Here is a 12,500-nt window from a genome sequence, read left to right as displayed (position 1 = left end):
TTGTTCTTATTAAATTATAAGTTTCTCCAAAAATCTTATTTATATGTTTCTCAGGTGACATATTATTCATAACAATGACTCCCAGGTCCCTCTCATTTTCTACTCTTTTTATTCCTTCTTCTCCCAAATTATATGATCCTGTTATTCTGTTTTTGCTTTTTCCAAATTCCATTATACTACACTTTTTTGTATTGAACTCCATCTCCCACTTCCTACTCCATTCTTGTACTTTATTTAGATCTCTCTGTAGTGATTCACAATCTTCTTCAGTTTTCACTCTTTTCAGTAATTTTGCATCATCTGCAAAGAAGCTCATATAGCTTTCAATTCCTTCATCCATATCATTAATATATATAGCAAACATTATTGGGGCCAGAACTGTTCCCTGCGGGACACCGCTTATTACTTCATTCCATTTTGAGTGCTGATCTCTTATCACTACTCGCATTTTTCTTTCTTGCAAAAAGTCTTCCATCCAATTTAGCAATTTACCTTGTATTCCTCCTTCATATTCTAATTTCTTAAGCAACTTCTTATGTGGTACTTTGTCAAAAGCTTTTTTTAGGTCTAGAAATGCACAATCAGCCCATCCATCTCTTTCTTGTATTATATCTATTAGCCTTGAATAGAAACATATTAAATTGGTGACGCATGATCGTCCTTGTCTGAATCCAAATTGCCTTGGATTTAGTACGTTGTTTTTTTCCAAGTATTTTACCCATCTACTTTTGATAATTCTTTCACATATTTTTGCTATTGTACTTGTTAGAGAGACTGGTCTATAGTTGGTAGGTTCTTCTTTATTTCCTCCTTTATATATAGGTACTATATTTGCTTTTTTCCAATCTTCTGGAACTTTTCCTTCTTTTAAGGAACTGCTTATTATGCTATGTATTTTGTCTGCCAGTTCATTCCTACATTCTTTCAGAATCCAGTTTGCTATTTCATCTGGCCCATGCGATTTTCTGACATCAAAATTACCCAAGTGTGTCAATATTTCATTCTTCGTTACTTCTATTTCTTCCATAGGGGGGACTTTTTCCTTCCACTCAATCTCTTCAGGTTGTATATTTTCCCTTGTAAACACTGATTTAAAATGTTTGTTCATAATTTCTGCCATTTCCATTTCCTCAGTGTATTCAACTCCCCCTTGTCTTAATTTCTCCAAGTCTTGTTTGTTTTTCAGTTTATTGTTTACAAATCTGTAGAATAGTTTTGGTTGATCTTTACACTTTTCTATAACATCTTTTTCATATTTTCTTTTTTCCTCTCTGCACTTTTGTACATATTCATTTCTATAACCAGTATATATTTTCCATTTTTCAGGTCTTCTGTCTTTTTTCCATCCGGTCCAGGCTTTGTCTCTTTTGTCTTTTAACTCCCTACAACTTTTGTTGTACCAGCATTTTACATATTCTTTTTCTTGTTTTTGTCTTGGGACATACTTTTCCACTCCTTCTTTGTAAATTTTTGTCAAAATATTCCATTTCTCTTCCACTGATGTTTCTTCTTTGTATATTTCTTCCCAGTTTTCTTGTTGGAAGAATTCTCTTATTTTATCAAAGTTTGTTTTTTCATACATCATTCTTCCTTTTCTATATTGTTCATTTCTTTTCATATATTTTTCTTCATTAAGTTCCAGTTCAATCAATATGTGGTCACTTTTACCTATTGGTGTTTTATATTCAATCTTGTCCACTATTCTAGGTTCAGATGTAATTATTAAGTCTAGCCTCGATGGTTCTTCTTCATTTCTATACCTAGTGTTCTCTTGTATCCATTGTGTCATTGAATGGTCAGTAATCATCTCAAGTAGAGCATTTCCCCATGAGTCATCACCACTCTTTACTGTCATTTCTTCCCAGCAGATTTCTTTGCAATTAAAGTCGCCCATCATAACTATTCTTCCTCCGTCTTCCATTATCTTAGTTAATGCTATCTTTGTGTCCTCTAACATACTTTTATGTTCATTCTCCTCCCATGAGGCTGTTTTCGGAGGCACATAGTTGATCACAAATTTTCTGCTCTTCTTATCTCGGTCTTCCACTTCTATCATAATCATCTCTACTGTATTCTTTCCATATATGACACCTTTCACGTTTATATCCTTCTTTGTCAGGAACATAACTCCACCCCCTTGTTTTTTCTCTCTGTTTCTAATCCAATAATTGTATGTATCATGTCCTACACTGTTGGGTGGTAGTGGGCCTTTTAATTTTGTTTCTACAATTCCCATTATGTCCGGTTCTTTTTCTTTCAAATAATCATTCAGTTCATTCAATCCTGTTATCAATCCATCTATATTTGTGTAAGACACTCTTAGTTTTCTGCCACTTCCATTGTGTTCTCTGTTTCCCTTATGTTTTTCTTTAGTATGTCGAACTGCTTTATTTTCATGTTCACTACTCTCCAATAGAATCTCTCTTTCTCTGACTCCGTTCTTTCCTCGTTTTTTGCCTTAGCTTCAATTCTTTTCTGCTTTTCTGCCTCTCTTTCCTCCTTATTCATTTCTCTTTTTATCCATACCTTTTTATATTGATCATTTGTTGCTAGTTTCCCTGTCTTGGATAGAATTTTCTCTGCCGTTGTTTGTGACCTGAATTTAATCTTAATTGGTCTGGTCTTATCTGTACTATATTTTCCGAGTCTGAATTTTTCCTCAATTTCCTTTATAATTTCTGGTTCATCTTCCTGGACTAATTTTAATAAACTGCTTACCCTTTCATTTTCCTCCTTGATTCTTGCGGTTCTATCTGGGTTATGTTTCTCTTCCATTCCTAATATAATTATACATTTCTTTTTGTCAGCTAATTCTCTTACTATATTCTCCTTCTGTCTCATCACTTTAATAACTGAGTCTTCATTATGTTCTTTCAATTGCTGTTTGACTATGTCAGTGAATGAAACCTTATTCCCTTCTTGAGTTATTCTCCAATTTTTAGCTTCTGTAGCTATTTTCTCACTGTTTTCATTACTATTCTTCTTCAATTTCTCATTCTCCTCCTTTACATTTCCTAACTGTCTTTTTAGGTCCTCTACTTCTTCAGTTAAGTTTCTGTTAGCCTTCTCTAGTTGTTCCAATCTTTCAATTCTTTGTAGAATGGAGCCTACATTACCTAACTTACGTTCCAAGTCCTCGATCACCTTATCAACTCTCTCCTCTAGTCTTATCAGTCTGGGGGGGGTTGTGTCCCCCCCACCCTCTTTAAATCCCTGGAACATATTCTCGTCACTTTCTACTGTATTTCTCCTCTCTATACTTCTAATCTTTACATTTTTATTTGCCATTACGTCATCCGGTGGTCGTTTCATGTTGATCTTCCGCCCGTCTGCCTGGGCCAAGTCCTCCACATCCTCATTATCTTCCATTTCCCCAGTAATCCCTCCCCCTCTCCTCTTTCCTTACTTTCCCACTACCTCACGAGCAATTCCCCCCCCCTGCAAATACAAAAAGGCACTTCTCTTTGCGTTGGTATCCTCAATCTGCACTTTTCTTCAGAGCGTTCGTCAAGCCGTCCGTTCGTTGAAAGTGTGTGTGTGTGTGTGTGTGTGTGTGCGTTTTGAGACATTGTGACAAGTGGGAAAGGTGGGTGATGAGGACACTAATTTGAGTCCAAGTTTATTTCTGACTCGTTTCGCCCAATAATGTTTCTTCAGAGAAATGATGTTATAAAGAGAAACAAGGTAAACATGTATATTAATAGGGGGACAATGTGAGGAGCTCCGGAGAGCTCAATGAGGGTCACGTCTGCTTCGGTGGTTTCTTGTCCCTCTGGTCATTGCTGGAGTTTCTTGTATCTACTCCGGTGGTGAATTGTCCTACTGGCTGTTGCTATGGCCGCGGGGTTCTTGGTCCATCTAATGTCACCCGTTCTTTGGTTTATGTTCTTATTTGTAGCGATGTATAGTGCTTCCATTACTTTTCTTTTCTGTCTTGATAAATTTTCATCTTTCATCATGGGAAGCAGCAGAAATAATAAATAAAAACTTATCCAGGCGAAAGAAACGTACTAGAAGCACTATACATCGCTACAAATAAGAACACAAACCAAAGAACAGGTGACATTAGATGGACAAAAAACACCGAGGCCATAGCAACAGCCAGTAGGACAATTCACCACCGGAGTAGATGCAAGAAACCCCAGCAATAACCAGAGGGGCAAAACACCACCAAAGCAGACGTGACCCTGATTGAGCTCTCCGAAAGTCCTCACACTGTCCCCTACTACTATACATGTTTACTACCTTGTTTTTCTTTACCACATTATTTCTCTGAAGAAACATTATTGGGCGAAAATAGTCAAAAATAAACTTGGACTCTAATTCGTGTCTTTATCACCCATATATGTATATATTTATATCCCTGAAGATGAACCCCGGACAGGGTTCGAAACGTAGGAATAAACTTATTTCCGACGAGTCCAGCGTTTACTTTCTTCGTCTCTCTCTCTCTCTCTCTCTCTCTCTCTCTCTATATATATATATATATATATATATATATATACATATATATATACATATATATACATATATATATATATATATATATATATATATATATATATATAATGTATATATATATATATGGTTAAACTTAATGGCAAGATTATTATTGCAGAGTTTTTTATCTGCCTTTTCTCTTTCTCTGAGAATCTTTTTCCCTTCAACGGGAAGTTGTCTTATAATGTCACCATATGACATTGTTTTGTCAGTTACTTTGGGCATGGCTTTACCAAAGTGAAAAACTGGCCAGAACGCGTTTTCACACTACTTAGTGCTTCATCAGTGGCTAGACTGTGAATATCTGATTGAATTATTGTGTTTATATATTGTTGGTGGTGGTCTGATATTACATTTTGGGGCTTCTGATTGGCTAGTGGGCTGGACTGGGACTCCCAAACTATTCTACTTCCTGATTGGTCGGCTGTTGTGTGACGTCATCAGTATTGTGCCTTCTTTCAGTGGGCTTAGATCTCCTTACGCTAGGGAGGGCTTCTAAATCCCTAGTTTGTATATTAAGATTGGGAGATGTTTCTTTAATAAAGAGAGCTTCGAGGATAGGTAGCCTTCTATGGTCTTGATTTGTTGCCAGCACTTCTGTGTTTTCTATTAGAGTTTCTTTATTTAAATTTCTTTTGTGAGCAGAGTGATGGTGGTTTCTGGGAGCTCCTGAAGAGAGGTGGTATGATAACCGGCGTGAGAGCTTCATTGTTGTCATGCCAATATAGTTTGAAGGTTGGGATGCACAGTTCCCAAGTTTACACGTGTACCTATATATGACGTGAGTTCTCTGAAGGTCACTTTTACTTTCTCTTATATTATTCTTTAGTAGCAGTTGAGATGTCTTTTTATTTTGATAATATATAATCAGTTGTACTTTAGAGTTTTCTTCTTTAGGTTTAATATTTCTTTTAATAATTTGTTGCATAACCCTTTCATCTTCTTTGTAGGCTGTGGAGAAGAAGAACTTATAGTAAATTTTAATCAGGTTTTTGGCGTTAATGTCCTGTGGGATTTTGTCTGGGTGGCTTTTGTCCTGGTACCATTTGTCTAAAGTTCTTTTTGTGATTCGCTCTATATCCTTATTGGCGAATCCATTATTCATAAGGGTCTGAGAAGCTCTTTCTAACTCATTATGTACTGTTTCCCAATTATTACAGTGACTAAGAGATCTTCTAATATAAGCGCTGATGGTAGAATCTTTGTATCTTTGGGGACATTCGCTAGTCCCATTTAGTCAATGTCCTGAATTAGATGCTTTTATGTACACAGATGTGTCATAAGTGCCTTCATCTCTCTGTTTTACTAATGTGTCTAAAAAGGGAAGGGACCCATTTATGCTGTGCTCAATTGTAAAATTGATGCCAGATGTCTCTATTAATCGTTCTTTTAGATCGTCTATTTGTTGGCAATTTTCAGCTTTGACGAAAATATCGTCTATATATCTGCAGTAAATGTGAGGTTTTTGCAGATTTGCGAAAATTTCATTTTCGATGCTACCCATAAAAAAGTTAGCAAAAAGTACTCCAAGTGGTGATCCCATTGCAACACCATCGGTTTGGCAATATTTATTTCCTCTAGGGCACATAAAGGGGGCTTCTTTGGTGCAACATTCCAAAAGGTCTTTCATTACTTTCTCTGGGATATCACAGTTAGGGGTGGTATCATTGTGATAAACTCTGTCTATTATATATTGAATAGTGCGGTCAACTTGGATGTTAGTATAGAGGGACTCCGCATCTAACGAAGCGATAATGCCTTTTGAGTTATTTCAAAACTGAAATTATTAGCGAGTCTTCCAAACAGAGAGGTAACTTTAAAAGCCATATTTTAAAAAATAAACATATAGAAGCAGCCAAACAACTGAAAACAGACCCAGACATCACAATCAGAAAAGCAGACAAAGCTGCTACTTTCGTCTTAATAAACACAGAAGAATACTTACAAAAAATGGATGAAATCCTAAACGATGAGACAAAATTTAAAATGATCTCAAGAGACCCCACAGACTCCCTCAAAAAGAAAATTAATAAACTAGTAGATTGTGCAAACGCGGTTTAAAGGAGGCATAAAGTTTCCTAAACCTACAGGCGATTACGAACTAGGTTACTGCTATGGCAATGTTAAAACCCATAAACCCGGCAACAAGCTACGTCCAATTATCTCACAGATACCATTACCAACTTACAAAATTGCCAACAAACTGGCTGAAATCCTCACACCTTACACTCCCGCTGACTACAATGTCAAATCCGCCACTGATTTTCTAGATCTTTTAGCAAACAATAACTCAAAAGGCATTATCGCTTCGTTAGATGCGGAGTCCCTCTCCTGCCCATATATACAATGTATATATATATATATATATATATATATATATATATATATATATATATATATATATATATATATATGTATATGCACGTATGTATTTCATGTATTGATGCAAATAAATCTCTCCTCAACATAATCTCCCATCCTTTTCTTCATAGGCTGATGTAGTCCCTCTCTCTCAATTAACATAATTTTTGTAGGATGGTACAATCTACCTATTCTTTGATAGTCTCCTTTTCATAGGTTAGTGAAACATAATTACCTTTCACACAATTTTCTTTCCGTAAGCCAGTACAATTCCTCTCCCATTGACGCATTTTTCGTAAGTTACTCTAGATTATTTCACGATGTACACTGGAACAATCCATCTTCTTCGACATTTTTTTATGAGCATGTTGTGACTACCATTTTTTTCCGTAGGCTGGTGCAGCCTACCTCCCCCTCGATGTGGAATTCCCAGAGACTCGAGTAGCACATATCCTTCAGGACTGTAGGCCCTCTCTCGTTGTTACTCGAGGTCAACCTGAAAACGTGGCCAATGCGCCAACACAATACAATGTGCCAACGTTCGAGTATCAGTTGCTTGAAGATGAGGTAAATTTAATTGAATAAAAAGAAAAGATGAATGAATAAATAAATAGATAGATAAATGAGTAAAATTATATATTAACAGATAGATATATGAATAAATGAATAAATAGATAGATGAAATAGATAACTACGAATATATAAATAAATGAATAGATGTATTGATTAATAAATGATAGAAAGATCAAAGACAACACTTTCCTCATAATAGAGATAATACATAGACAAGTAAAATTAATATTGAATTTAATCGAATAAATTGATATATATATAGATAAATAAATGAATGAATACATATATGAATAAATGACAAATAGAACGAAAACAATGTATTTTCCTTACATCAAGGGATTTGTACATCGATAAATAGAATATAAGTAAATTAATAATAATTAAATTAATAGATATAAACAGACTAATAAATTAGAAAATAGTTATCGCAATTGTAAGAAGTATGTGATGAATAATGAATAAATAAATGAACAGGTAAAAGCAAGTGAATTAAGATGAATAAGATTAAAGGACTTTACCTATATCAAACAGTTCATAGGTAGATGAATAATTAATCTAATAAATATATTAATAAAGAAATAAATAAGGGGATCAAAAATGAACGCTGTTGAAGGATTCGAACCGGGGCGAGCTCCACAACTGATAACATCCTTGATCTTCTGCAGGCTGAGTGTGAAAACGGAGGTTACGTCTCCGAGGATGAGGTTGGTCTGAGGATGACTGGAGAGTCGGTCGCCATGGTCCTGTATACTTCGGGATCCACGGGAGTCCCCAAAGGAGTGCGGGTTCCTCACAGGGCCGTTCTCAACCGGCTCCTGTGGCAGTGGTCGACTTTCCCCTACGCTAGAGACGAGGTAAGTGTTCCAACAGAAGAGACCCTAAGGCCTACACAAGGGAGTTCTACATCCCTTTCCACCTGTCACCCCCATCCATAAAGTGGTCTAATCTCTTAAAACAAACGGTTGTTTCGTCACTCGTTACGTGGTTACTGAGTCTATTTCATTTATTAACAGAGGAACATCATAAGGCAGTTCCATGTCCCTTACACCTGTCATCCTTATCCATAAAATTACCTAACCTCTTAAAACAACCAATTGTATCAGCTGACTACATGGTTAGTAAGTCTATTCCATTCATAACAGAACATATGAGCGGAAGAGACTGCAAGAGACCCTAAGGCCTACACTAGGCACTTCCATGTCCCTTACCACGTGTCATCCCCATCCATAAAGTTATCTGACCTTCTCGCTACATGGTTATTGACTCTATTCGAATTCAAATCCGTTACTGTGAGTCTTGCCCTATTGTCTGAAGTTCGGTTGATAAGAAATATACTTCAGGTGTTTGATCGAATAGAAAAATGTATTTCAGAAGTTTGCTTGATGAGAAAATGTACTCAAGTATTTTGTTTGGTAAAAAAAGATGTACTTTAGTAGAAGTTTGGGTAAAATGTACTTCAGAAGTTTGGTTAAAATGTACTTAAGAAGTTTGGTTGGTCCAGAAATATTCTTCATGAGTTTGTTACTTAATAATGCACATCATTATTCGAGAGTTAGTATATTTGATTGTAGGGAATGTGGGATTAAAAAGTTGATGAGATTGGTTATAGGAGAATATGACTGAAGATTGAGAATTGATGAATTGATTATCGTTGGAAAATAAGACAACAGATTTTTCTTTTTTTTTATCTTTTTATTATGCGTGGCTTACACTTCATATATTTACATCTCTGCGGAAAACAACGCGTTTTTAAATTTGGTTGATTGGGTAATATAGTTGAAAAGATATAATTGACAGAGTTGATTACAGGATAATGCAATTATTATTATTATTATTATTATTATTATTATTATTATTATTATTATTATTATTATTATTATTATTATTATTATTATTATTATTATCATTATTATTATCATTATCATTATTATTATTATTATTATTATTATTATTATTATTATTATTATTATTATTATTATTATTATTATTTATTTATTTATTTATTTATTTATTTATTTATTTATTCATTCATTCATTCATTCATTCATTCATTCATTCATTCATTCATTCATTCATTCATTCATTCATTCATTCATTCATTCATTCATTCATTCATTTATTTATTTATTTTTTTTGTAAATCTTATTCTTTCTTTTTCTTTTTCCAAAACCTAGGTGTGTTGTTTCAAGACGGCTCTCACTTTCGTCGACTCGGTCAGCGAGATCTTCGGTCCCCTCCTGACGGGGCACAAACTCGTCGTCATCCCCAAGGTAAACAAACCCAGAAACCCGCAACCCCATCGTTACCGGCAGCGGTCCTCCCAAAGATGCCTCCGGGAAGAAATATTGAATTTATGTTTAGATTATGTGGCGCTTACATGTATGTATATATATATATATATATATATATATATATATATATATATATATATATATATATATATAAATATATATATATATATATATTTATATATATGTGAGTATATACATATATAGTGTATATATATATCGCAAACATTATATGCTCTATAACTGACTTTACATTCCCAATAATTCTAACTGACCTATCCATGTAACCATTACTATGTAGATCACCTAACTTGACATCCGTTACCTCTAACCGTCTAACCGCCTCCCCAGTGCATAACGCGGGCGGTCGATGAGCTTGTAGCGGTTCTGGACCGCGAGAGGATCGGCCGCCTTGTCCTGGTTCCGTCACTCCTCAGGTCGATTCTCTTACACTGCACCGCCTCGTCCTCAGCACCTAAGCTCTCGCACCTCAGGTAGGTTGTGCTTGTTGCTAACTGGACGCCTGTGTCACCAAAAAGCGCCTCTGTCGGGAAAAGACACCTTTGTCGCCTAAAGGTTCCTCTGTCGCCAAAAGATGTCTTTGTCGCGCGCTTCTGTTACCAACTGGGCGCGTTTGTCGCAAGTAGGCGCCTTTGTCGCCAAAAGGCTTCTCTGTTACCAACTTACATCTCTGTCGCCAACTGACACATCTGTCGTCAACTGACACCTGCATGGATCATCTCCAACCCTTTGACGACAGGGACGGTCCTCGAGGTGAAAGATATTCTCTGGCGAAGGGACCTTATCGAAGGGATCAACCCACCAATTCATGTTGGTCACTTTAAATATTTGTTTCTGGTTAACGACAAACGATACTATTCAGCTCACAGAACCCTTCCCATGCAGATTACAAAGTGAATACACAATATAGATTAACCACTGCACCTTTTGATGTCTATAGGCGTTCTTTTAAACTGAATAAAATCGCCTGGCGACAGTGAGAATGAAAATTGTTTAGACAGTTATTGAGTGGAAGGGATAATTAGGATTATGGCCTTCTCTAAGTGAATGAAACGATCTAGATTTAGTTAGTATATAGTAACATATGCACAGCTTCGTCGAAAGTTTTCTCACATTGCTCTATGGACCGTGACCAGTAGAGTAAAGCTGATAGAAAGATAGATAGATAGATAGATAGATAGATAGATATATAGATAAATAGATAGATAGACAGATAGAGAGAGAGAGACAGAGAGAGAGAGAGTAGATAAAGACGTAGATAGATCGATATATATAGAGAGATAGAGAGAGAGAGAGAGAGAGAGAGAGAGAGAGAGAGAGAGAGAGAGAGAGAGAGAGAGAGAGAGAGAGAGAGAGAGATAGAGAGAGAGAGAGAAAGAGAGAGAGATGGGGGCTTTCATCTTCAGATAACAGAGATTTGTCGCTTGAGCAAATATTTGAAGAATATCTTAGTTCTCTCTCTCCTCCTCCTTCGCCCTAGACTCCATCTCCTCTTCTTCCTCCTCTCATTCGCCCCAATCTCCATCTCTTCCTCCTTCGTCCCAATTTCCTTCTCCTCTTCTTCCTCCTCCTTCGTCCTAATTTCCATCTGTTTCTCTTCTTCCTCCTCCTCCTCATTTGCCCTAATCTCCATCTCTTCCTCTTCCTCATTCGTCCCAATCTCATTATCCTCTTCTTCCTCCTTTTCCTCCTCCTCTTCCTTCGCTCCAATCTCCATTTCTTCCTCTTCCTCCTCATACACTTTCGTCCCAGTCTCCTTCTCCTCTTCCTCCTCCTCCTCCTCCACCTCCGCCTTAATCTCTTTCTCCTCCTCTTCTTCTTCCTCCTCCTACAAGTTGTACAATTTGTTTACAATTCTCTATAGAGATTTCCATTTCTGGTAAATCTGTAGTAGTTATTTTATTACCTTATTTTATTATTTCCTTTATTCTTTTCTTATTACAGTAACTTTTTATATTAAATTTGTCTATCGTTAGCAAGAAGAAACAATTAAATCTGACACACAGATTCAAACGAGTGTGTGATACAAATATTAAAAAAAAAAAAAAAAAATTGTGTTTGGAGATGTCCCAAATGCTGATTTTGATGAAATGAGGAATTATGTAATAGGCACTTTTTTCAATTTTGTATATCTAAAGTGTTGATTTGTATTTCTGTTTTCAATTTGACTTACTCATTTTTTTATTTATCCAATAACAAGAATATCTATTTGAGTGTTTATATATTTCTTTATCCAAATTACATATCTATTTATATATTTATTTATTTATTCATTTATTTATCAATTCTTTATATTCTATATTTGTTACCTTGTCTCTCTATTTGTTTATTTATGCTTTACCTGTTATTTATTTAGTTATTTATTTGATTATTTTTATTAATTTCTTTGTTGTTGATCTATTTACTTCATTGATTATTATTTTTTTGTTTATTTACTTATCCATTGGCCTATTTATTTGTTTGTTTATGTTTATCTATTTGTTTGTTTATTTGTTTGAGGTAAGAAGGAGTTGGAAACACAGGAGTCTTAGTCCGAGTTTATTCCTGACTAGTTTCGCAGGTATAAACTCGGACCAAGACTCCTTTGTTGCTTACTCCTGTCAGAATTTCTCAAAATTTATTTATGCATCAAAACTACGACCACAGTCGTAGCAAAAAAATAACATAACATAAGATAAAATAAATATATAAATAAAAATAAAAAATAGAAAATAATGGAAACGGTGAATGTTTATATTTCGACTGTAAGCTACAGTC

The 12,500-nt window shown here is 35.4% G+C and overlaps 1 protein-coding gene across 2 annotated transcripts in view; it reads left to right on the top strand.

The window, feature by feature from the left end:
* LOC143035922 (beta-alanyl-bioamine nonribosomal peptide synthetase ebony-like) overlaps nucleotides 1-12,500 on the top strand; it is a 104,573-nt gene that overhangs the window by 65,234 nt on the left and 26,839 nt on the right. For both annotated transcript variants that reach the window (XM_076203138.1, XM_076203137.1), the window contains 4 exons: nucleotides 7,255-7,428; nucleotides 8,100-8,288; nucleotides 9,609-9,704; nucleotides 10,074-10,216. In XM_076203138.1, coding sequence (XP_076059253.1) covers nucleotides 7,255-7,428; nucleotides 8,100-8,288; nucleotides 9,609-9,704; nucleotides 10,074-10,216 — 602 coding nt within the window. The remainder of the gene's footprint in view (nucleotides 1-7,254; nucleotides 7,429-8,099; nucleotides 8,289-9,608; nucleotides 9,705-10,073; nucleotides 10,217-12,500) is intronic.

The sequence above is a fragment of the Oratosquilla oratoria genome, chromosome 19 (assembly GCF_046742065.1).
Source record: "Oratosquilla oratoria isolate Oo_2021 chromosome 19, ASM4674206v1, whole genome shotgun sequence".
Lineage (NCBI taxonomy): Eukaryota > Metazoa > Arthropoda > Malacostraca > Stomatopoda > Squillidae > Oratosquilla > Oratosquilla oratoria.
Note: the sequence above shows the minus strand (reverse complement) of the source record. Positions and strands in the feature narration are given on the sequence as shown.